The 24,967-nt window shown below is 39.7% G+C and overlaps 1 protein-coding gene across 1 annotated transcript in view; it reads left to right on the plus strand.

Moving 5' to 3' along the window:
• RORB (RAR-related orphan receptor B) overlaps positions 1-24,967 on the plus strand; it is a gene marked incomplete at its 5' end in the record, with an annotated part of 37,781 nt that overhangs the window by 6,888 nt on the left and 5,926 nt on the right. Inside the window, 4 exons of the mRNA XM_009865810.1 lie at positions 86-487; positions 20,757-20,878; positions 22,156-22,288; positions 24,127-24,234. Coding sequence (XP_009864112.1) covers positions 86-487; positions 20,757-20,878; positions 22,156-22,288; positions 24,127-24,234 — 765 coding nt within the window. The remainder of the gene's footprint in view (positions 1-85; positions 488-20,756; positions 20,879-22,155; positions 22,289-24,126; positions 24,235-24,967) is intronic.

Raw genomic sequence — 24,967 nt, forward strand, 5'->3', positions numbered from 1 at the left:
ACTGGAAGTTAATGTCAGAAGAGTGGTGGGGTTGAGGGTAATCAAGAAAACATGAAAGAAAACAATGTTGTGGTTTGGTTTTCAGCTGTGAAGTTTGGAAGAATGTCCAAAAAGCAGAGAGATAGCTTGTATGCTGAAGTGCAGAAGCACCAGCAGCGACTGCAGGAACAACGGCAGCAGCAGAGTGGTGAGGCAGAAGCCCTTGCCAGGGTTTACAGCAACAGCATCAGCAATGGCTTGAGCAACCTGAATAATGAAACTGGGAGCACCTACTCCAATGGGCACATCATCGACCTGCCGAAGTCTGAAGGTTTTTATAACATGGATTCTGCCCAGCCTTCCCCAGACCAGTCTGGGTTAGACATGACTGGAATCAAACAAATAAAGCAGGAACCTATCTATGACCTCACCTCTGTACCAAACTTGTTTACCTATAGCTCCTTCAACAATGGGCAGTTAGCTCCGGGGATATCCATGACTGAAATAGGTAAGGAATATTTGTGTTCCTCTGGTGTAATGTGTATGTATAAACTAGTTTGCAATACTATCTTAATTAAAATATATAGTCATTCCATACACAGGTACACAATAATTGCATGTTCACACATGTGTATATGTGCACACACTTACAGGGAATAAAGGAAAGAAAATCAGTCTGGCAGTAATTGACACAATATTGAGGCAGTTCTGTTTTTACAAAAATCCGCAAATTATGCAGTTTCTCAAACTTATCCATTCATGTTGTGTTTATGAAATAGGATCATTGAAGCAGGTGATGAGTCAATCAGAACCAAGTGATAATTAGTAGCAGGGAGCTTGTTTCAAATGAGCTCATTACTAGCAGGGTTAAATGCTCTCTTCAGCCAGCCATCCGTATTCTTGTCAACACTCAAATCCCCACAGCAGCTAATTCTAGAGTATTTATTGTCAAAAAAAGCACCAGCTTGCTACTTCTAGTGTGTGGATGTACATCCAGAACGTGTTCACTGAATTCATGAGGAACACAAACTCTGAATGTAGTTGTGTGGATACCCCTGCTCCTCTGCTTGAATGCCTTGGAGAACCTGTGCCTTGATTTCTTCTCTGAAAAGCAGCAAAAAGAGCTCTCTGTTTTAAAGGCAATGGTTAATGGTGGTTCTTGTCTAAGGAGGATTTATGTTCATCTGTTGCCTCTAGTCATATCTCTCCAACACATCTGAAAGCACTAATTCTGTTATAAAGAATTTACGTGAAGGAAGATTGGCATCCTAATTAGGTACTTCCCACCTCAACATGTGAAGTATGCTGAGTCAGTTGTGGCTGAGAATATAATCAAAGGGTAATACTTTGTTAGTGGAATTTAATTGAAGGAAGAGGGAAAAAATATAATATTCAGGAGCACGCCTAACAAACTAATTAATGTCACATCATAAAAACCCTCTGTACTTCTGCCTGGTCTTGCTGCTGCATGGAAGTATACTGACATGTGAGAGTTTATATGTCAAGTGCATGCTACATCTCTGAGTGCTCACATACTGTACTTACTGTGGTAGTTACTGTGATGAAAAAATGAAAGTGCCACTAGAATCTATAGCACATTTTCTACCCATGTATGCTTCTGTGCTGGAACCTATCTAACAAATTGTGTGCTTTAGTTGCAAATTGCCACTGTTTAGTGAGACGTATTTTGTTACAGTATTTGGCCTAGGCTGCTCTCCGGTAAAGACCTACACCCACAGCATAGTAATACAGAGTATTAGTGAGGAACATCTGCTCCAACTTCTCCCTTGGCTTTGATGGCTGTATAAATATTTCTCACATGGCTTTTGCAAACCTCAGACATGAAACAGTGATTCACAGTACTCCAAAAAGGCTGGGAGACAATTTAAGCAGTCCTAAGAGCTGTTTCCCTGCAGCAATCTGTACTAAAGAGAAATGTTGCCAGAGAAACTCAGAGGAGGTACCAGAAATATGACAGTCCGTGATAGTCTGTGAATTAGGGCTTGTGCTCAATTGCAGAAGTGAGCCCAAGAGGAGAATATAACCTCAGGACTATCCTCAATGGCTAAAGTACCCCACTGAAGTCAATGGGATATTTTGACTCATGGAATTTTAGAGAATCATTTAACTTTTAGCTCTTTGAGGATTGCTCGGAAATAATTCTCACACATTACTTTACTTTCCTAGCCCTAAACGAGGCAGCCCCAAACCCACCCCCCCATTTCCCAGTCTTTCATCCTCTCTGTCATTTGTCCAGTGTTCCAGTTCTGGAGCACACAAATCAGGGAAAAACCTAGAGCACAGGGAGTCGGATGTAGCAAAGGGCTATTGTAAGGGCTGTATCCTAAACACAAATAGAGGCTGGACGATGAATGGGTTGAGAGCAACCCTGCAGAGAAGGACTTGGCGGTATTAGTGGATGAAAAACTGAACATGCAATGTGTGTTTGCAGCCCAAAAAGCCAATTTCGTTGTGGGCTGCATCCAGCAGGTTGAGAGATTCTCCCTCTCTAGTCTGTTCTCATGAGACCCTTCCTGCAGTGCTGTGTCCAGCTCTGGGGCCCCTCACATAAGAAGAATAAGAGGCAAGTCTAGAGGAGGGCTACAAAGATGGTCAGGGGACTGGAACACCTTCCCTGTGAGGACAGGCTGAGAGAGTTGCAGTTGTTCAGCCTGGAGAAGGCTCCCAGGAGATCTCGTAGTGGCCTTCCAGTACTTGAAGGGGACCTATAAGAGTGCTGGGGAGGTACTGAGAGCTAATGTAGTATAACAAATTAGTTGACACAACTGAAAAAAAAAAAAAGAGATGTACCATAAAATAGTGGGATTAATGCACAAGTGAATTATATTTTCATTGTTTAGAAAGAAACAGAAAATGCCTCTTAAGGCTGGACCATCTGTAAAGCTGCGGTCTTGCAGTCAAAGCAGGAAAACTCTAAGCACTGGAATGTGTTGATTTTGTCTTACAGTGTGCTTTAATTTCACCTCAGCATTGTATCTCGCTCCAGTGAGATTTAGGAATAAGCTCAACTTGTGTTAAATAAAAGTTGCAGCCTCAACTGTTAGATGAAATCATAGAGAATATATAAGAAGTGGAAAAGCTATACTGTATTGATCCTCGTGCCTGATATAATTTTCTTTATAGTACCTTGACTAGTGATATACTGAATCATTGCTTTAAGGATCCCAGATCACGTTAGTTCATTTCCTCACTGAAAACTTTCTACTAGATTCAAATTTCCAGTCTTAGTCTTCTTCTTGTCTGTATATTCTTCAAATATATGTACTTTTTAAGTGCAGTGTAACATGCCACTTGCCTGGTCTTGAGTGCAGCCTTCTTAATTCTTTCCTAGTAAATGAATGCATGAGACTCCATCCATTCTTGAGCTCCTAAAAGTTGCAATAAACTCTCCAAGGGACAGACTTCTTCACAGGCAGCCCAGAATCAAAGTAGGTTTTGCAGCTTCAGCATCACAGGCCAACCAATATCTGGTTCACTTAATCCTTCAATGTTATTCTTTGTTTGTTTCACATTCACTTCTGTCCTGTAGAGGGAAGGTTATATTAAGATACCTCTGACTGCACATTTCCAAGTTTGAATCTCATTTTCTCTTTCTTATTTTTCTAACGTTTTCAACCCTGTTACATTATGTCTCAGTCCTCCACTGATGGTTTGTGACTTTATTCAATTCAGAATTATCTCTTCATTTAATTAGCATGCTGTGAACCCTCTCTTTCAGATTAATGAAAATGTTAAATGCTTGTAAAACAAGTTCTAACAATGGTCCCTGCTGCACCTAACTAAACAACTTGCTACAGTTCTATAAATTACTTTAGTATTTACTTTTTACTTTCTATTCAACAATAGGGTTCTCTGAAAAAGACAAATAACAAGCCTTCATTTTCCTGTCAATTTGATTCATTTATAAAAATAATATTTTCAAAGATATTCTATGACATAAGTTACGCATCATTTACATCCTTTTCTCCACATACTAATTTTCTAATTCTCCCTAAAGGAATCAAAATTATTAGGCCTACTTCGATCTTTAAAAGTTCTATGCTTTAATTTGAATGTAGAAGTGCTGTTTTTCCCAAACATACTCATTAATAGCAGACTTTGTAGTGGAAATGGAAATTGCTTAACTTACCAGTTTTAAATTCCAAAGTTATTATAACAGCAAATGTTTCAACACATAGTGATAGAATGGTATGGCAAGCGAAACATAGGTTATTCAGCATTGCATGCTTATTAATATCTCTACTGTACCAGGAGATAGGTGCAAGAAAAAAAGATGGTCACAAATTGAAGTTTTACAGGGCTCCTTCACATGTATTTAGTACTAGTATATTCCTCTGAATGAGCTGAATAATCCAGCATACAAGTGCACATTATCTGATCACTGTGAGAAGCAGGACAGGTAGTGTCTCCTGTGGAAGACAGGGTTAAGTATAAGAAAGAGCAGTTTCGGATACAAACACAAATTTCTTGTGTAATTTACGACGGAGAAAAGTTAGATAAAATCAAGTGGTTCTCCATTAGGCAGAACTGTGCCTTAGGCTCAGCCCCAGCCAAAAGTCCAACTCCTGTTACAAAAAGAAGCACAAAGAATAAAGAAATCAATCCCAAACTCATAATAACCATACAGTAGCAGAGCCTTAGCTTGGCATCAGCTGCATTTGCACACCAGCTCTGTTTTCTTTTAAGGGAGGTATTTTAGACCTTAACTCAAGGCATCTTAGTGCAGACTTCATCTGGATTTGTAGCTGGCTGGGCAGAGCACAAAGTTGGTCAGATGCAGCAGCCAGATGAGTTGAGCAGGCTCTTTACCTCTCTGGCTGTCCACGAATGGCGTGACCTGGGTGTGTCCCACTAGCCAGTGATGCTGCCCAGCATGGGGGACACCTATAGCCTGAGGGTGCATACTGACAGGGACGCAGCAGCACGATCCTGTTTGTCCCTGACCACCGTAACTTCTGCACATCTGGGAAGGCAAAAATTCCTCATGCTGTGCTAGGAGCTCATACCATCGAATGAAATCTGCTCATCATGTTGAAAGTGAGAGTCTGGTCATTTGCAGAACAGCTTTCTGCTGGCAGAGAGAGCTGCAGAGGTCATCTGGTGTGTGGGAAGTCCTAAAGGGAGAAGGAAGCTCCATTTCCTGACACTGGTAGCCCCATAGCAGGACAGTAGTGCTTGCTTACAAGTGGGATTTTAAATCAGCGGGTATTAAAGTCTTATTTTTAGATTTGGTCAAGTTAAAGACCATCTTGTTTAAATATATGTGCATAATGTTATTAGCCACTGAGCTGAGCATTGCATTTCCCTCACAAAATAGTGTCTCAGATCTTGATCTGTAAAAGTTAACAGGAAGGTTTCCCTGCCTTGACTGCTATTGAGATTGCCAACCTATGATTTCTTGATAAGAAAAACATATTAATGAATACTGTTGCAGAGAAAACAGATTGATTAAGAGTTCACTTCAAGTCAAACTGAAGAGTGCCCTATAGCTGTATTTATTTAGGTAATCAGTAAGACACCACTAGATCATACAGGAGTTCACATAGCCCAGCCTTTATAATTACAGAAAATAAGTGTTTAAGTGTATTTACATGGCACTTCTTGAAGATCAACACTATTTGAAGGTACTCAACTGCTTGGAGAGCTTACATTTCTACCAAATTAAAGTCAAATAGTAACTAAAGTTGATAGGCTTGGGCTTGATCTTCCTTTTCCCTAGCCTCTTGGACCCTACTTTGCTGTGCACATCTCAAGGTGGAAAACAGCTCGCTCAGGCAGCCATGTGGTGAGAACTGGAGGAACGCACCTGCCCTATTCACCAAATCCACCATAACACACAGCTCTTTTGACACTGACCCGATAACTGGAAAATGACGATAAAGCAAAATCTTCAAAATGGTTTGAAGACTGACTCAGGTTGGATATGTAAAATAGAAGCTCCCTTGGTAACTCTGTGCATACATATGCTTTAATTTAGCTATGTTCATACATTCGAAGGGGGAAGGGGATCAAATCGGGCTCACTACACATGAGCCAAGGGGAAGCAAACCAGTGTTGGGGATGAAACCAGTAGCCCAGCTCAAGTGCATCTACACAAATGCATGCAGCCTGGGCAACAAGCAGGAGGAGCTGGAAGCCACTGTGCAGAATGACGTAGTCACTACTGCACTCAGTGGATGAAAGATTAAACTGACCCCAACAGACACTCTCCAACTAAGTCTCTGAAGTGTCTGTATACCAATGCAAGAAGCACAGGGAATAAGCAGGATGAACTAGAAATCTGAGTGCAGTTGCAGAGCTATGATCTCATCACAGAGACCTGATGGGATAGCTCACACAACTGGATGTGGTAATGGACGACTATGTATTTTTCAGGAAGGATAGACTGACAATGCAAGATGATGGAGTTGCACTTTATGGGAGTAAACAACTAGAATGCATTGAGCATAACCCAGGGAGAGATGATGAAAGAATTGAAAGCTTATGGATAAGAGTTGAAGAACATGTAAACGTGGGAGATAATGTTGTGAGTGTCTACCACAGACCACCAAACCAAGAAGAAGTAGTTGGCGAGGCCTTCTACAAGCAGCTGGAACTAACCTCAAGATCATGTGCCTTGGTGCTCATGGGTTACTTCAGTCACCCCTGTATTATTTGCAAAGATCACACAGCCAAGCATAACTGGAGCAAAAACGTTCCTGCAGTGCGCTGATGACAACTTTCTGCTGCAAGTGGTTGTAGAACCAACAAGGAGAGGTACAATGCTGGATCTTGTATTAACAAACAAAGAAGGTCTGGTTGCAGATGTTTAGGTTGGGGACAGTCTTGGCTGTAGTGACCATGACATGTTAGAGTTTGGTATTGACAGGGGAAGAAGAAGGGTAGTAAGTAAAATTTCTACCCTGGATTTCAGAGGTCTAACTCTGTTTTCTTCAAAGATATACTTAGAAGTATCCCGTGGGCTAGGACTCTAGAAGGTGCGGGGGTACAAGAGAGCTGGTAAATATTCAAACTCTACCTCCACTGAGCTTAAGATACATGTATTCCCTTGAAAAAAAAATCAAGAAGGGGAGGCAGGAGACCTGCATGGTTAAGCAAGGAGCTCCTGGAAAAATTCAAATGGAAGAAGGAAATTTACAATATGTGGAAAAAAGGGTCTGGTTAACTGAGAGGATTATAGAAATGCTGCCGGAGTATGTAGAGACTCAACAAGAACGGCCAAGGCTCTCCTGGAACTTTGTTTGTGGAGGTGAAAGAAAAGAGGAAGTTCTTCAGATACCTCAATGAGAAAAAGAAGGGTAAGGAAAAGTGAGTCCACTACTAATTGAGGTCAGAGGTATGGTAACAGAGGATGCAGAGATGGCAGAATTGCTGAATGCCTTCCCTACCTCAGTCTGTACTCCTAAGACCAGCCCTCAGGAATCCCAGTCACTAGGAGTATGGGAGCAAAACTGGAGAGAGGAAGACTCCTCACTGGCCAGTGAGGATTGGGTTAGAGACCTCTTGGAGAAACTGAAAATGTGCAGATCCATGGACCCTGGTGGGGTGCATCCATGTGTGCTGGGAGAGCTGGCAAATGTTGTTGCTGAGCCGTTCTCCATCATTTTTGAAAAATCATGGGGAATGGGAGAAGTGCCTGAAGACTGGAGGAAAACCAGTGTCACTCCAGTCCCCAAAAAGGACAAGAAGGAAAAACCAGGCAACTACAGACCATTCAGCCTCATCTCCATCCCTGGAAAGGTGATGGAGCGGCTCATTCTGAAGACCATCTCTAACCAAATGGAAGAAAGGAAGGTTATCAGGAGTATCCAACATGGGTTTACCAAGGGGAAATCTTGCTTGACTAGTCTGATATCCTTCTACAAAAGTGTGACTAAATGGGTGGATGAAGGGAGAGCAGTGGATGTCATATACCTTGACTCTAGCAATGCTTTTGACACTGTCTCCCATAACATCCTTGTAGGAAAACTCAAGAAATGTGAGATAGATGATTGGACTGTGAGGTGGATTGATAACTGGCTCAGCTACAGAGTTCAGAGGGTTGTGATCAGCAGCACAGAGTTGAGTTGGAGGTCTGTGGCCAGTGGTGTTGCCCAGGAGTCAGTATTGGGTCCGATTTTGTTCAATATCTTCATCAACAACCTGGATGAGGGGGTGAAGTTTGCTTATGATACAAAACTGGGAAGGGTGGCTGACACACAGGAAGGCTGTGCTGCTATCCAACAAGATCCAGAGTAGAGAGCTAAATGAAGGTGAACCTCATGAAGTTCAGTAGGCACGAGTGTAGAGTCCTGCGTGGTCTAGCCATTGTGATGGTGTTGGGTAATCGGCTGGACTTGAGGATCTCAGAGGTCTTTTCCAGCCTCAACGATTCTGTGATCTGGGGAGGTGTAACACCAGACCCCAGGTCATCCTTGTGGAAAGCAGCTCCATGGAGAAAGACCTTGGAGTCCTAGTGGACAGTAGATTGTCCGTGGGACAGCAATGTGCCTTGTGGCCAAGAGGGCCAGTGGGATCCTGAGGTGCATTAAGAAAAGTGTGTCCAGCAAGTCTGGGGAGGTTCTCCTCCCTCTCTACTCTGCCCTGGTGAGACCACATCTGGAGTACTGTGTCCAGTTTGGGGCTCTGGAATTCAAGAGAGACAGGGACCTACTGGAGAGAGTCCAACAGAGAGCTACGAGAATGATTAAGCCACTTGAACATCTCTCCTGTGAAGAGAGACTGAGACAACTGGGGCTGTTTAGTCTTGAGAAGAGAAGGCTGAGAAGGGATCTTATTAATGTGTATAAATATCTGAGGGCTGGATGTCAAGAGGAAGGCACCAGTCTCCTTTTGGTGGTGCCCAGTAATAGGACAAGGAATCATGGGTGTAAGCTAGAACATAGGAAGTTCCACCTCAACATGAGGAGAAACTTCTTTACTGTGAGAGTGATTGAGCACTGGCACAGGCTGCCCAGCGAGGTTGTGGAGTCTCCTTCTCAGGAGACTTTCAAAACGCACCTGGGTGTGTGACCTGCCCTAGGTGTTGCTGTTCTGGTGGAGGGGTTGGAGTAGAAGATCTCTAGAGATTCCTTCCAACCCCTGGCATTCTATATATTCTATTATTCTATTATTCATCGCAGGACCTATGAAAACAACTTTATATACTATAAAGTTATTAGATTTTCACTGTTGCAATGTCATGGAAGTAGGAGCTTATTAGCGTTTACTTTATTCACTATGCTATCCGGAGAGGAGAGCTTCACCTGGAAACATCCTCAAATCCTCTGCTGAGGATGTATTTGAAACCCAATCTCCTTTCTGTGGAATTCTTCCCCTTGACTTCACATGAACTTAGCTTATTGCTCCATGCTTATATTGTTCATGTATTTCCACAGTGTTGTATGTTACATATGCAATATATGTAGCAGCATCAGACTGATACCTTAAAATTTACTCTGTGCCTTGCTGTTGAAGGTTACAGAAGCACTTCTCCAAAGTAATAGTGATTTTTTATCTTTATTCTTTAACTCCCTTCTCCATATCTCCAGAATTTGTTCCCTGTGCCAAACCAAGTGTTAATGGACAGTTTATTGAACACATATTGGTTAGTTAGATGTTACCTGAAGAGACACTATAGGGACCATCACATTCAAAAAGCAATGAAATCTCTAATCAGAACCCATACTTAAGGGCACATTAATGTATCTGCTGGTGATCCCTTTATGAGACCACCACCCACTACACAGTGAAGCAGAAATGATGATTTTGTTCCTGTAGTCCTATGCAGTATTTCTCCACCTCTTTTTCTAAGCCAGAATTTAGTATCCTTCCTACCAAGGTAACACTTAAATTTTGCGGGGCAGGTGTCTGCAACCTTGTTGCTGTATTTCAGCAGAGCAACGTTGCCATCTAGTGAGCAATTAAAAATGTGCAGCATGTGCATTTCTGCAGGTACCCTTCAGTTCTGTACTTGTTTCAGTTCGTGTGACAAAATTTAGACTTCTTCTTCTAGTTTTTTAACTAATTAATTTTTTGGCCTTTTCATACACTCAAGAAGAGAGCAGAGAATGGCAAGATTTAAAACTAATTTGACAGCATTGCTCAGTTAGGAAATGTTTCAACTTCATAAAAAATGGACAGGAAAATAGAGGAATAAATGAGAGCATGATGATGCTGAAGCTTTCTAGCTGAACAGATCCTGGAGTGAAGGGTGGTTTTTTTATAATTGTAGATTCTGATTTTTTAAGCATATATTCATAGATAAATTTAACTAGTAAAATCAATAAATAATTTGACGGAAATGTTAGGGAAACGTAATATATTTGAAAGTTTGTAAAATTTTCTAGTTCTATCTTGTCCTACCCCCAAATTAATAACCTCTATTTATAAATTTAGACCAAAACCAACCTAATTACAGCTTTACATAAAGGTTTTAATGAGTTTATGTTGCCCAGCCCAGTAGTTTAAATGATCCAAATGTTCGTAAATAACTCGTTATGTTGTTATCTTTTACTAAATGCATATTCTACCACTTACTGATTTAAAAAGAACTAGAGAGGGCAGAGTTCGTGTTATAACGGATGCTGTAGAGTTAGAAAATAAAGACTGTTTTCTAGAAGGTACTATATTTAAGCACCAGTTTTTTTACTCTGTGATTTTTCAAATCACCCAGCATCCACTGCCTCACAGTAACTGCAGTGGACTTCCAGTCAATCTCATGTTGGTTCTGATAGTCCTGCTTGACTACACTTAGAACAAATTGTAGCAGTTCAAGAAGCATGACAAAAATATGTCTTTTTACTAATTCTAGTTCAAATTTATACAGTAAAGCAATTAATCTAAAACTATTTAAAAATGCAGCAGATAGCCTAAAAGTTTTCCTGCGAAATATAAAGCTTTTCTGGCTATTTCTGAAAGCTCTTTGGCTTCTTTTGCAGTTAAGTCAATTCCTATGTCAAATGCAGGCCAACTAGTAATGTCACAATAATTTTACAAATTATGACCACTGGCAATGTTCTTAGGTGAGATTTGATCATACTACAGACCATGCACTACGGAGACTGCAGAAAATTCAGTTTTAAATATTGTCCTTTATGTTTACTATGGAGATAATTGTTGCAAGTGGGGATACAATCAAAAGTTCCTTTCACAGAGAGGCAAAGTTTAATTACTTCTGGCATATTATACATATTTTTGAGAAATTAAAACTTTTTAATGAGGTAGACAATGGCATCCCATCTTAACTGTGCTTCTGGCTATTTGAACAACATAAGAACCTGGATTAAGCAATGAAATTAATAAAATCAGTGATGTTTTTTAACTGAGATTGAGGATGGGGAACATTTTGAGATCTTCTGTTTTCCTTACTTTTCAAATTGTTTTACAAATTGATTAAAATGCATTAAATGATGTTAAAACAACCTTATCTATAGCTTACATTTCTAAAGCATGATAATATAGTTCTTTAAAGTGGATACATTTCTAGTCCGTTAAAGCAAGTATATATAATTCCCATTTTTCTCAAAAGATATGAATATTTTCAGCATAACGAAACGTGATAAAAATATGTTCATTCTACTGAGAATCCAAAAAGCAGTTAGAAAGCAACCATTTGTAGCAGTCAAAATATGTAAAATAGCGTGTCATACATCCCATACATTATCATACATCATGACAGTCTTCTCAGGAATAGCACTGTGCTGAGAATATTGTCACTTTAGAAATTGTGCAAAAAGATCAATGTAAAGCTAATGGTATAACAAATACTGAGGCATGCTGTTGCTGCCAGTCATAGGAATAAGCCATTTGGCCTGCTCCCTGTCGTGTGCTTCAGACCTGCGTTGTCAATAGCAGAAGACATGGTAATTTTATTTCTGCAAGAAACCCTCAAAAAGAGAATGCCAGAGCGTGGAGGACCTAGGATATGTGAAGGCTGTTGTCTTGCCTCTTCGTGGATTGTGTGTAAGACACAACCCATGAGGAGGCAAACACAGCACTACAGATGAGAATCAAGAGGGCAAGGCAGTAATGATTTAGGAGTCATGGTAATATATAGAAGTTGCGTACTATCTGCAACAGTTGGTGTGCTTTGAATTAGTAGTGGTACATTGCTTCGTCCTCATCTCAGCATCTTCTTTATCTTACTGTCAGTGCTCCCCATTCTTAGTGGGCAGTTGGCACTGACACACTTACTTTGTGCTTTCTGAGAGCTTAATCTGGGGTCCATATTTCTTTACCATCATGGACATCTTTCTTTAATCCTCAGGCACAGGGAAGCCAACAGAAGTTTGGTTTTGCAAATCATTTTCTTTCCCAGTATACACTCAGCATCCTAAGTTTTACTTTCCAAGACCATAGTTTGATTTTTCACACTGTGTGCCTTCTATCTGGCATATTTTATCACTCACTTCATGCTTTTCTCTGCTTTCTACCTTATTCTTGAGAATAATGTAACTCTGCTTGTTATGCAGTTTGTGATGATGTTCCCAGCTCTGTAGATAATGATATCTTTCTTCAGCTACTACAGTTTTGATATTTTATTTCATAGAGCTGCAACAATTCTTTTACTCAAGAATCAAAAGATGTGAGAAAAATTCAGAGTGAAACACACAGGAGAGGAACGTGGATGTGTTCAGTGGAAAAATACAGTGCAACAGGACACTGGTCTCAGAAAAATACTGGAGCTGGTTATCAGAAAGTTTTTATGGTGCAGTAGTCTTGTGGGGTTGAAGGTCACATCTAAATTGGAATAGTTAAAGCAAGGTATTAAGGCACAGGACACTATCTTGTGTTGCTTTTTGACTGCATGGACACCTTTTCTGTTGATCAGTGAAATCTTTAGCAATTGCTTGTGGTAAATAAATTGTTGCGCTTTCTGACACTATACTCTGACATAATTTTGATCCAAATCAGTAGCACCCTACAGAAGAACAGAACCATCATGAAATAATTTGTCATTACTTTTTTAATCATTTTTATACCTAAAATCTCTATAAAAATCTAAATGTAAGCCTCTGACAGTGAAAGAAGTGCTAAAATGTATATCTAACCTCTTCCAGCCTTTTGCAGACTACAGTAGGGCAAACACTTCCAACCCTTTTATAAAACTCTTAATATTCCAATTGTTCCATGCTTATTTCTAGGTTTCATAGCGAACAACATCCACTCCAGGCAAGATCTGCTTGATTACAATAAATGAAACCACATTCATGTTTTGGAACAGTCTTAGTTTTGGTGTAAAGATCTCTTGGTTTAAGTTACGCTGGAAGAAGTTTCTGTGGTTCTGTGAAACAGCTCATCTCAATAAATTTGTGATAATTATACAATGCCTACAGAGCCCATGTCCCATAAGCTCTAGCTATTTCTTTGTTAGTGCTTTTGCTGCCAGCTAAATGATTTCTAATTAGTCCAAAATATACGGTTTTTACTAAATTGGCTGAAACCCAGGAAAAGTATTAATAAGTGGAGACCTTTAAGCATGTATAAAGATCCTCTAGGATTTAACAGAATTCTGGGTCCATCCTCTAGCTTTCTCCAGATTAGGACTTCATTCAGTTGTATTGTCATTTCTTGTAATTTACTATCATTTTTTTTTGAAAGCAAATGAAACACTGATGTATTTCTAAGGGAGAGGAAATATAGAATTCACACGCATAACATCGCCTCAGTGTGCAATCTGTTACTGACAGTAAGCATTCAATAACTTGAGCACAAGGGAGGGTTGTTTCTGAACTAAATTCAAATACTGCTAATCTCATATGAGTGTTTTAATGTTTCATATCACCTTCCTAGGTTGCATATTGTATAGTGTTAAAAATTTATTAAAAAAATGGGGGTTATGGAACTTACTAGTCTGTCTATAACAGTTTTTGAAAGGGAAGTCTTTTGTGCATTATGACATCGAGAACATTGGTGACAGATGAAAAATGGGATGAGTTTTTCTACCACTTTTAGGATGTTTCAGTCAATTCGTTTTCAGAAATTAGGACCTATTATTCATGTTTGACAGCAACCACAAGACATACTTCTGCTTTATTCCCTGTGCTACTGCCTCTACTACTGTCTAAGAATTACTTGAGGTAATCTGTGTAATTGAACCAGTCTGCAAAACTTTTCAGTTTGCAGTCACGATACCCTTGAATTAGAGTACAGAAGGGTGTCGATCTGATACTAGATTGTCATTCTTCTGGGTCCTAGAATGAAGATTTTGTTTAGAATGTCTAGCTCGAGTACTGATAGTTGTATGAACTGATATGCATGCGTACAGCAGCCAGCCAAAGCTGTGGTGTTATTGCAGCATTAATTCAAAGTGGATCCCTGCGAGAGCTCAACTTAGGATATAAGCTCAGATGAGCTCTTAGCTACTCAACTGGATCCTAAGGGTAAGTGGCAAATTAAAAATTCATTATTAATTTTAATTGAGGATGATTATCAGTGTTTTAGGAGGAACACTTCAAAGTTTTTCAGTTCCCAGTGCAAAAGAAGGGAATGCTGAGAAAAACTGGAATCTCTCCTGAGAAAAGAGAGACAAATGAAAGAACTAAAGAGCCTGTAGGAAACAGACACTGCCAACTACTGTGGATAATTTCCACTTAGCAGGCCAAATTCACAGCTGGTGAATGCTATGTGCAGTCCATGGAGTTATTACACCCATCCCCATCAGCACTGTAGTTGACCCCAAGCTGTAGTTTTTCTTCAGTACTGTGGTTTGAGATCTCTGAATATTACAAGGAAATGTCTGAAAAGGCAGGACTGGCTCATCAGCTGATGATGGACCCCTGGAGGTCTGTGCTATGCTGATTTATACTATCTAGGTTGCAATGTTCAGTTTTCTATATGTTCTTAGGATTTAAGCAGCTCCTAACGCACTGGTGCACTAGATGTTTGAGCTATCGAAACCTTTGGAGAGTGCCTTTTGTGAGGTGTCTGCTGAAATCTAAAATAAGAAATTACAGTAGGAGAAAAGCAAGGCAAGAAGGCAGAAAAGGTGGGGAGGGGGGAGAGAGAGAGAAAGCGAGAAAAAGAGGAAGAAAAAAAGGAGAAAAAGAAAAAAAAAGCCCAGCAGAGTAACAAAAACTGGAAACAGAAAAGGTCATTTGCTGTTCCAGAAACTGTGAGCTGCAGTCCCAAGTTTATGCAAGAAATGTCTAGCTTGTGCACTGTTGGTCTTCCCTTGCTTTTGCCTTGTTTTGCTGACAGAATAGAGCTTTTGCGGTATTGCTGTCTGTGCAGTTCTTCTGTCAGGACTGTCTAATAATTACCTCTTTGGACTGTCCAGTGTCGATATAGGGAAGCAGAAGCCTCAGACACTTGGATTCTCAGAAGTTCCCCAGTAGGTGAAGGAGAAAGACAAACACAGGGAAAGGGAGAAGCCATGGCCTAGGCCCACTTTCACCCCAAAAGGCAGCCACAGCTGGCCAGTCAACATTAGCAGACTGGCCCTGGGTATATGTTCATGTTGCTTCTTAGCCAGTCAAGCATAGGGGTGAGAAGGTCAAAGAGGCAATGGCAAATGATACTTGACACATCTGTAGGAAACCAGGGTGGGTTTGCTGAACTCACTGTGCTACAGGTTACTTCACATTTCACTAGGTCATCCTCACAGAATCAAGTCTTTTTTAGATAGCATTGATGTCTTGCAGTCCTTATCATCCCTATCTTGTCTGTGTCCCGTATTCCACATCTCACCTTCCAGATGCTGCTTTCCCTGAAAGCTTCATTCACTTCTGTTACCAGCAGTGAGATTCCATTGTTATGCTTTAGGATGGTTCCCATCACTATTTGCGTGTGGCCTTTTTCAGGCCTTAGCACTCTAATTTGTAAGCACAGAGCCACAAGCCCAGGAGCACATTCTGTAGATGTTTATTTATTCTGTTAACATGCTCCCTTGCATGTTGCACAGCCTTTTTTTCACCCACAGTACCTGTACATCTTTCTGCTACATTTTTGTTGCTCCATCTAGTCATAGTCATTGAGGCCATCTTGTCTGACAAGCTATATGTCAGAGACCATGAAATTGAATACATGCACACAGTATTTCTTTCAAGAAACTCTAATTTTTTTCTCTGAATGAGAACAAGTCCTTCTGATAGAAAATTGTTCAGCTTCCTGATGTACTGAAAATGCTGAAAATGCTTCTTTTGGACATCTTCCACTGTGCACTTTACTATTTTTTTGTTTCCCTCTCACAGCTGCATTGCAAAATCCCAGTGAAATTATCTCCCCGCCCAGCTGGCACCTTTCATCAGTAACTGAGCTTCTGGGACAGGATGCTTTCCCACTAGCTGTGGGGTGCAGAGGCCAGCCCAAACTCTCGAGGATCTGACACCAACAAAAGCTAGCTTTCCTTGTCACCCCTAAAACTGCACAAGACTTTAAAGCCAGAATAGTGGGCCATTTAGAAAACCAGTCAGATATGTGCAAGGCAGAAATGAAATGCAAGTGATCATTCCAGGATATATCTTGTTTAAATATTTCTGGCTTGTTTCAGACGTCACATTGGTTACAGCTATAAATTGATTTCTTGTTTGAGTGTGTTGTTGCTAGTTTATCTCTCTGGGAGCAATCAATTTTCTTCTTTCCTTTTTTTTCTTCTTTTTCTGTAAAACATAACATTTGTACAAAAAATGTCTGCTTTCCATGAAAAATTTCAAGGTGCCAGTACAAGGAAATATTCAAATTTAGAACCAAGTCATCTAATGTAAATGTTTCTATGCCACAGTGCATGCTGGAGTTTGGACACTGGGAACATGTTATTTTCTTGGGGCCATGTTTCCCAGAAGGAGTAAATTTTCCAGGTTATGCTGTGGCTTTCAGATTCCCTGTGGTCTCACATATTACCAAGCGATCATGATGCTTGGTAGAAGATACAGCCCTGATATAACAAACCAAGTTTACACACAAAAGGGAAGAAATAAAGAAACTAGTCTACGTCTTTGTTTACATGCTATAGTAGATAAACTTTACAAATCCTGCAGTTTACATCTGTAGTTATTATAATGCTGGTAGTTTCCTATCATGCAAGCTCAGTAATTCTTCTGGTTGGAATAATTAATCTTCACCCAACAGTTGCATCATTTGTTGCTTCTATAAGAAATTGTTGCAGACCTTGATTTCCACACTTAAGTGGCCAGCATAATCTCTTTTGTTTTCCTTTTTACAAAGCAAACCTTGCAAACCTGCCGTAACTTGTGTAAAATGGAGGCTGACAACAATGATCTCTAATGTCCCTTCCAGCCTAGGCCATTCTACGATATCCTATGATTTCAAGCAGAAATGTAGTTCACATAGGAGTCACCAAAATGAAGTGGCTTTTTATAGTCATAGAATCATAGAACCAGAATTTTTTAAGTTTGAAAAGACCTTTAAGATCATTGAGTCCAACTGTTAACCTAGCACTGCCAGGTCCTTGCAGCCCATCCAAACAGGATTCCTGATTTTGTCTGTGTGGCTCGTGTCAGGGGAACCTTTAAGTCTCTGGCTCAAGAGGTTTAAAAACAAAATGAAAAAAATTCAAGGCTTGATTCATGGGGTAATTGTGGTAGACTCTTCTAGCCTGGAGAACAGGAGGGACATAGCTGTTGAGCATTACCCCAGCAGGTTACCTCCAGAGGTTTGAGGCCACAGCCTCTGCATCAAGTCAAGACCTCTTCTCATGCTATATGAAGCCATCTGCTTTCTTTCCTCGTTGTCCCTCTCTTTTTAGTTCTCCTAAAGGAATTGATCTGTTGAATTTATATGCCAGCAGTTCTTCATAGCTGCCATATCTCACGGATCCTGTGTCATGTAACAGGACATATCATTAGGTGTCAGTACGTTATTCCCAGTGGTTTAGGAATTTCTTCCGTGTGGGATTTGCCAAGACGTGTACTGATTACATCTTCATTAGCAAGAAGATGCTAAAATCTGAAAATGACAGAAAAGAAGGCTATAGTCTTTGAAACCCTTTGAGAATGATGGCTTTTACTCTGTGTGCGTTGAATCTTCTGTTGCTGGGCCATCTATGAAGCCAAGAGAACCTTATAATTCTTTTACTTTTTGCATCATGTCAGCTCTACCCACTAAATCTATCGTATATTTACATGAAGCTCTTTCCAGGCACTCCAGCCCTGAGTGTAAGCAAGTAGCCTCCCCTGCTGCTTATGCTGAATGAACAGTCCCTTCCTCCAAGACCCAGTGCACCCTTTGCATCACACACTCAGCCTTACCTAGCCTGCGGCACAAGAGATTCAAGTCTGTCTTGCACCTGATTCCTCTTTGGATGTGAGCCTTTGGAGATGCTGCTTGCTGAGATTGCCCTAGGCCTTCACCCATCTAAATAGGTTATAACGTTAGCTCAACATGGATTAAATGATCTCTAAGGTCCCTTCCAGCCTAGGCCATTCTATGATTGTATGATTCTATGAAAATAAGCTGAGTACATAAGAAAAAGATGTGTAGAGATAGAGCATAGGTTATCATCCCTACAAAACCCTGAAGTGCTTGTCAGTTCTTTGGTCCTAAGGTAAATAGATAATTGGTAGCAAAAGGATTTGAGCTGAGGCTCTTTGCAGTAATGTAGAACTGCTAACAAAGCATATTTTGAGGTCAGTGAAATTAAAAGGTCGTATTTTCAGGTTGTGGACATCAGGTCACCTTATCTAAGAGAAAATCTGTCTACACAGAAATATTAAAGTATTTAGGGTATTTATTGTAACCATTTTCTCTATGTCAGGAGCATGAATAGATCCAGATTTTATAATAAATGTTGAGGCTAGGAGAGCTGGGCTAGGAAGCACAAGAGAGAAAAAGACCAGCCAGTGGATGCAGATAGCAAAATCCTTCACCATTCAGGCTGAAGAATTGTAATATAAGCTGAAGTCATACCTCTTTCACTGGTGTTTTAGAAACAAGGCCTAAATCTTCCTCTGAATATTCCTCAGTCTTATGTGGTTAAATCCTTCTAGGAACATAAAAAACGAAACCTATAGCTTACACTTAACTTCTGCAGTCAGGTTTACTTTGGCTAAGAATGTTTCCAGAAAGATGATATTGTTAAAACTGTCCTTTAAATAGAACAGTATGTGGGAAAACATCTGAAATTTGATTTTACTAAAAAAGGTCGAGTTAAATTCCTTTTCAGGGTTAAAGAAACACCAATAAAACTTTTTGGAACCATTTTAAAAAAAATCTATTTGAATTCACCATCCCTTTATTCCAACTTACCCATTTTTCTCTAAGGTTTTCACTATAAAATGCAACAGCTTATCATCATGGTTTAAGACTTGATGCCAACCTTCCATAAAAGAACAGTGAATAATTACCTGTACTCACTAATATATACTTTTACTTATTTTTACGTCTGCATCAATTCTTCCATCAGGTAACCTAAAGATAGTGTTGACCTTTAAAGGAGTACTTGTAAAGATCGAATTGAGCAGGTTTGATTGTTCCTAAAAAAACCTGGAACTCGTGTTTTCTTCAGCACCTTTTCACTGAGTCTCAGCTTATTAACTGTGACAGCAGCACAGACATCTCTCCTTTAAATAACACTCCTGTAGCAGTGATTGAAGGGAGCATATACATGTTTACATTCATTTTTCAACTTTCCTTCTTGCTAATGTTTTTAAATTCAGTCAACATTTGGCCAAAGAAGGAGTAAACACATCTACCCACTGTATGCAAACTGTTGAGGATGTGAATGAGTAGATGGTGATGTTCCGAGTTCTTTCTGCTTCCATTGCTTAGGTTTGGCTAGTGCATTGTCAATTTCCTTTCCTTTTTTGACAAATGTCTGCCACAAGGGCTTCAGTTAATTTCTTTGATTTTGACCTTATGCTGTTATTTAAAAAGTATTTAGCTTAAGCAATGTCTTCAGACTGATGCACTTCGTTAGACATACAATTCTCAGAGCCACCTAGTAAGAAATCTTCACATTTCCATAGCATGTTTTATCAAGATATTTCCAGTGCTAAAGAATTCATGCTGGAAGTTTTAAGGAAATTCTTTTTAACCCACTCAAATGGCTTAAAGGTCAAAGATCTGCTTTAAAATACTTCTCTGAGAAGTTTACTCTTGGTTTCAGTGGGATTTCAGGCCAGAACTAAATGCTTTCCTTTCCCCTTGCATCCTGCATTCCATGATGCACAGTAGTTTCTGAGGCTGAAATTTCAGAATAGTTTTAAGGTAACTTAATCCTATATGTGACATCTATTACCTCATCTCTCCTTCTAAAACTCAGGACGTTACTTGCAGCTTTCACAGCTTGCTAGCACCACTCTCCATGTTAGCATTCATTGAGCTGAACCAGAGATTGATTGAGCTGAAAACTAACTTGAGATAAAAGAGACCTGTTTCCTCTTTCTCTGACATAAGTCACCTCAAGGTAATGCAAATGCCAATGTTGGGACTGAGCAGTCTGAGCGGGGCAGCTGCACAGGCTTGGAGCACACAGAAGTGATGAACTAAACAAGGTCTCTGCATTACATATATTTAAAAGTAAATAAAAAATATTGCTTCCGGATAAAGACGTTTGAATAGTTACACAAGATTCATTCTTATCTTCATGTGCAGATCTGCTATTTATTGTTTATTTGGCTTTGAGTTGAATACTGAAACATTTTGCAGCAATCATCGTCAGAAAAAAATAAAAAAATACTTAAAAGGCAGCATTAGAAAGAAATTATTTAAAAAAAAAATCTGGATTTTCCAGCAACTTTAATGTTTTCAAAATTTTGCTATTGCAAATTACTGGTCACTGTTTCGGGCAACCTATTTTTTTATTCTCCTCTTCACAGATCGAATTGCACAGAATATCATTAAATCTCATTTGGAGACATGTCAATATACAATGGAAGAACTACACCAGCTAGCGTGGCAGACCCACACATACGAAGAAATTAAGGTTTACCAGAGCAAGGTACGATCCTGTAATATGCTTTTTCTTCTCTTCCCTATGGTTTGAAATTCTTAACAGTATAATGTTTTTGGCAAGAATATGCTGATGAGTTTCATATAGGTCAAAATAAGCTTTTAAATATATTTGAGGAGCTAGTTACTGAAAGCAAGGCAGTGACACCTCATAAAAAGAAGCAGCAGCTTTCAGGAATGTTGGTATGTTTGCTAATTTCAAAGCTTAGGCATGATTATGGAATAGAGCCTTCAATGTTCTGCTTGTTATCACAGGTATAAACTTCATGCAGAAATTCAGTTGATTTTAATATGATCAGGATCAGATCCTCTCTTGGAAGGATTTTAAGAAAATAAAACAACCTAACTCTGTTTCCTTGTAATTTTGAAAGCACATCCCCTTCTCATGTGAATAACAAATATCTATCACTTACAGGAAATAAATAATGACAAACTGAAAGTACTCTTAAATTGAAGTTATTCAAAACCAGGTGGAATAAGTCTCGTTACACTGCTAGTTTTTGTTCTACTTTTTTGATTTTCAGGTCAAGTTCAGACTATTTCCAACTGGCACCTCTTCCAATGTAGTCCACTCAGCAGAAATTTTTGTGCCTTTTGTGTCAGCATCACTAGCAAAGATTCTTCAGTCAGATTTTGGTTTACACATTAGATGATCACACAAGAGACAAGAGAGACTCCAGCTATGAAAGCCAAGGTTCTGTGCAGTACTAGCAAGAATAAAAGCACACCAGTTTGCAGAGGTGTGGAATGCAAACTGAGAGCATCTTATTATATTTGCATACTTGTGTGTGCAAGGAAAGTTATTATGAAGGAGCCAAAATTTTGATTCAATCAGTGTCTAGATTGCAGTGATACTTTAACTATGTATTAAGTTTCAAACTAGCAAAAATATTCTGTTGAATAATTTAATAGGGCTGTGCCACTTCTTCCCTAAGAGTAATCTGGGATGCTTACGTTGTTTGTGCCACTGTTTGTCTATTTTGCACAAAAGCCAACATTAGAACCACATTTTAACGCTGGACAATGCATTCTCGCCCTTTGAAGAGGCAGTGCCAAAGTTCAGATTGCTGGGGCAGTCAGCTTGTGAAAACAGCCTACTAATGAAAAGTGTTGGGTACCTTGAGCAGCAGAAATGCGGCTAGCTCTACCTGGGGTTGGGGTAGAGTCTGAGGAGTGCGTCTTTTTGCAAGGCCACCTGAAGAACTTAATGCACTGATGAACCCACTTGCTCACTGCTTTGCTTTTCCATGTGTGTTTTCCCGGAAGACGAGAGAAGCTCTGTGGCAGCAGTGTGCCATTCAGATCACCCATGCTATCCAGTACGTGGTGGAGTTCGCAAAGCGCATAACAGGCTTCATGGAGCTCTGCCAGAATGACCAAATTCTCCTCCTTAAGTCAGGTGGGTAAACACCAGAGGCTTGAGACTCGTTTAGCGCCCAGCACATTAGAAATGTGCTCTGCTGTCTTGTTCTGCAAATCATTTTAATTTTGAACGAGCCACAATTTCAGTCTGTTTCATTAGCTGCATTAACCCTTCCATGTTTTTCCACGTTAATCAGGTTACTTCCTTCTGATCCCCTTCCCTCTACAGTCAGTCGTGTTTATTAAGTACACGCACGCACAAAATCGTTGCAGAAATTGCAGTCTTCAACCTGACATGTGGTGGAAGGACCCTGCGAATTGAGATGGTCGAATCAGTCATCTGCCACCCTGTAAAATCCCCATTTGTCATTAGTGAAATGAACACAGGCTCACCGGGGCCTTCCTCTGTGGTCATCTCTAATCTTTTTAATGAGACTACAGAAATACCTTCCAGCCAGTGCATGGGAGGGAAAATCCCTGCTGGTGCCAGTTGGTTTCAGAACAAATAAGAGCGGATTACAGCAGTGTGCTCCGGCCGTGCTCTCTGTACATGCCTGAGTGTGCACGTGTGTGGAGGAGGGCAAGGGGGAAAAAGGTTCCCTTCCCTGTCATGGGACTCGGTAATTTGTGTCCTCCAGAAGAACTATGACAAGATTTATCATGACTATGTAGTAACACCACCAAACTCAGAAGGAAAAAATGGTGTGACCAAGTGAAGCACAACTGGTAATTAACTGCATTTACCTTGTCATATCAGTTTCTTGCTCCCTCCATGTGTAAAAGGCAGGATGTTGTCTGAGGCTGCTCATTAGAGCATAAGAAGTGCTTCCTATTTCATGAAAGACCTCTTCATTAAGGCTAAAAGCCGGTGTGATTTGGCACTCTGTACACACTGGGCTGTCACTCGGTGTGGGGCTGGACTGAGACAGTGAAAAGAGAAGGGATACGGGAACCCTGGGAACTCACAGGCAACCTCCTGGAAAAACAGCCATAGCACGAGGACTATTTGTTTAAAGCAGTAATTCCAAAAATTCTGCAGATGCCAGTGCCACCCAAGTAACTTCCTTCATTTGTCCAGCAAAGCTAACAACACAACTACACCTTCACCAAAACAGATAGTTATGTTTGGCTGCATTGTCAGACAACTCTGTTTAGCTTCAGCATGTATAACTATGTCAAGTTTTATTTTCTATTTTGGAAACAAAGCTTTATTTTCTGGTTTTGTTTATTCTCTGTTTTGGAAAAACAGAAAATCAGGGCTTTTCACCCAAAAGCATATCTGCAAAAGAATCTTTACATTCAAAGTTCCTCTTCCAGGGGATTTAGATTTAGTTAAGGGATTCTTATAATTTTTCCCTTCATTTTCCCAAACAGTATTATTTTGCAGTTAGGAAATAATGGGGAAAGATAAGGAGAAAATAAGGTTTCCTTTGGCTATTCTCCAACCTAAAAGAAAAGCAAGGGGAAAAAAAAGTAAAGCCCAATTGAAGCTGGGATTCATATACACGGTGAGTGAAGCTGCTTATTTGTATAAAAAATGTTTAGCTATTAAAAACGAGTTTCAATAAATGCCTAATTTTCAGGCTATAGTATTTCAATTTCAAAATATTTGCCCAAGTCTAAATTCAGGTTGAGTCCAGGCTGCCAATTTGCTGCAATGCCATCAAAAACCAATGGGTGGTTAGACTGGACTAGAAATCACCTTTTTCTATACTCAAAGCAGACAGAGATATTTTTTCTCTTACTCAAAGACATATCATTAAGATGCCCTCAAAGAATGCCTATCCCTGCTGATGTCTTCCCAAATATTTTCTTGAGATTTCCTATATTCTGATGTTATGCAATAGTATTTTTACTCTTTTTCATGTCTGATAGGCTGCTTGGAAGTCGTTTTGGTGAGAATGTGCCGTGCCTTCAACCCACTCAACAATACTGTTCTGTTTGAGGGAAAGTATGGAGGGATGCAAATGTTTAAAGCCTTGGGTACGTTGATGTTCTTCTTTTCAGCCAATTACATTGAGCCACATAGTTTTGTCTTTCTGAAAGCAGTGAATCACAATGAAAATGTCAAGTAAGTGTTGAATCACCAAACTTTTAAAACTCTAGGCTGGAACTGAAAAAGAAAAAAAGATTAACTCCACTAGCTGCTAGCAGTGATAGGTGTTTTTCTCTAATTTAAAAAAAAAAAAAATCAACATGAGGGTTTTTCAGATGGTTTTCCTTCTCTGCCATCTGAAGTTTTGATAAGATGTGAGTCTATGGAGCCAAGCAGTTTTTTATGTTCACTGCTTAATATGTCAAATCACTCCTGCTAGTTGCATCCTACAGAAGATACTTCTAATCTCAGCAATAAGAGGACTAAAATGATGATATAGGCAAGGAGTTACCTAAAATACAGTTTTGCCTAAAACTTTTAAGCTCATTTATATTCCTATATTGAAGTAACTGCTTCATTTCTCAACATAATATTGAGTGTTAATACCTAAATTAATGTCTTTTGCCCATCCAAGAGACTGATACATTAATAGAATTTTTTTCAGGAGTAAATCCAAAGAGAGATATTTGCTTCAAATATATATGTTTATCATACAATTATGTATTTTTCTTATTCACATATGGATAAATGTAAGACTACTTTACAGGCTTCAAGCATTTTTGAATGTGCATTAGTTGATTTATTTTTGTCTTTAGGATGTTTTTACAAAATTTCATAACT

Source organism: Apaloderma vittatum, unplaced genomic scaffold (assembly GCF_000703405.1).
Source record: "Apaloderma vittatum isolate BGI_N311 unplaced genomic scaffold, ASM70340v1 scaffold12093, whole genome shotgun sequence".
Lineage (NCBI taxonomy): Eukaryota > Metazoa > Chordata > Aves > Trogoniformes > Trogonidae > Apaloderma > Apaloderma vittatum.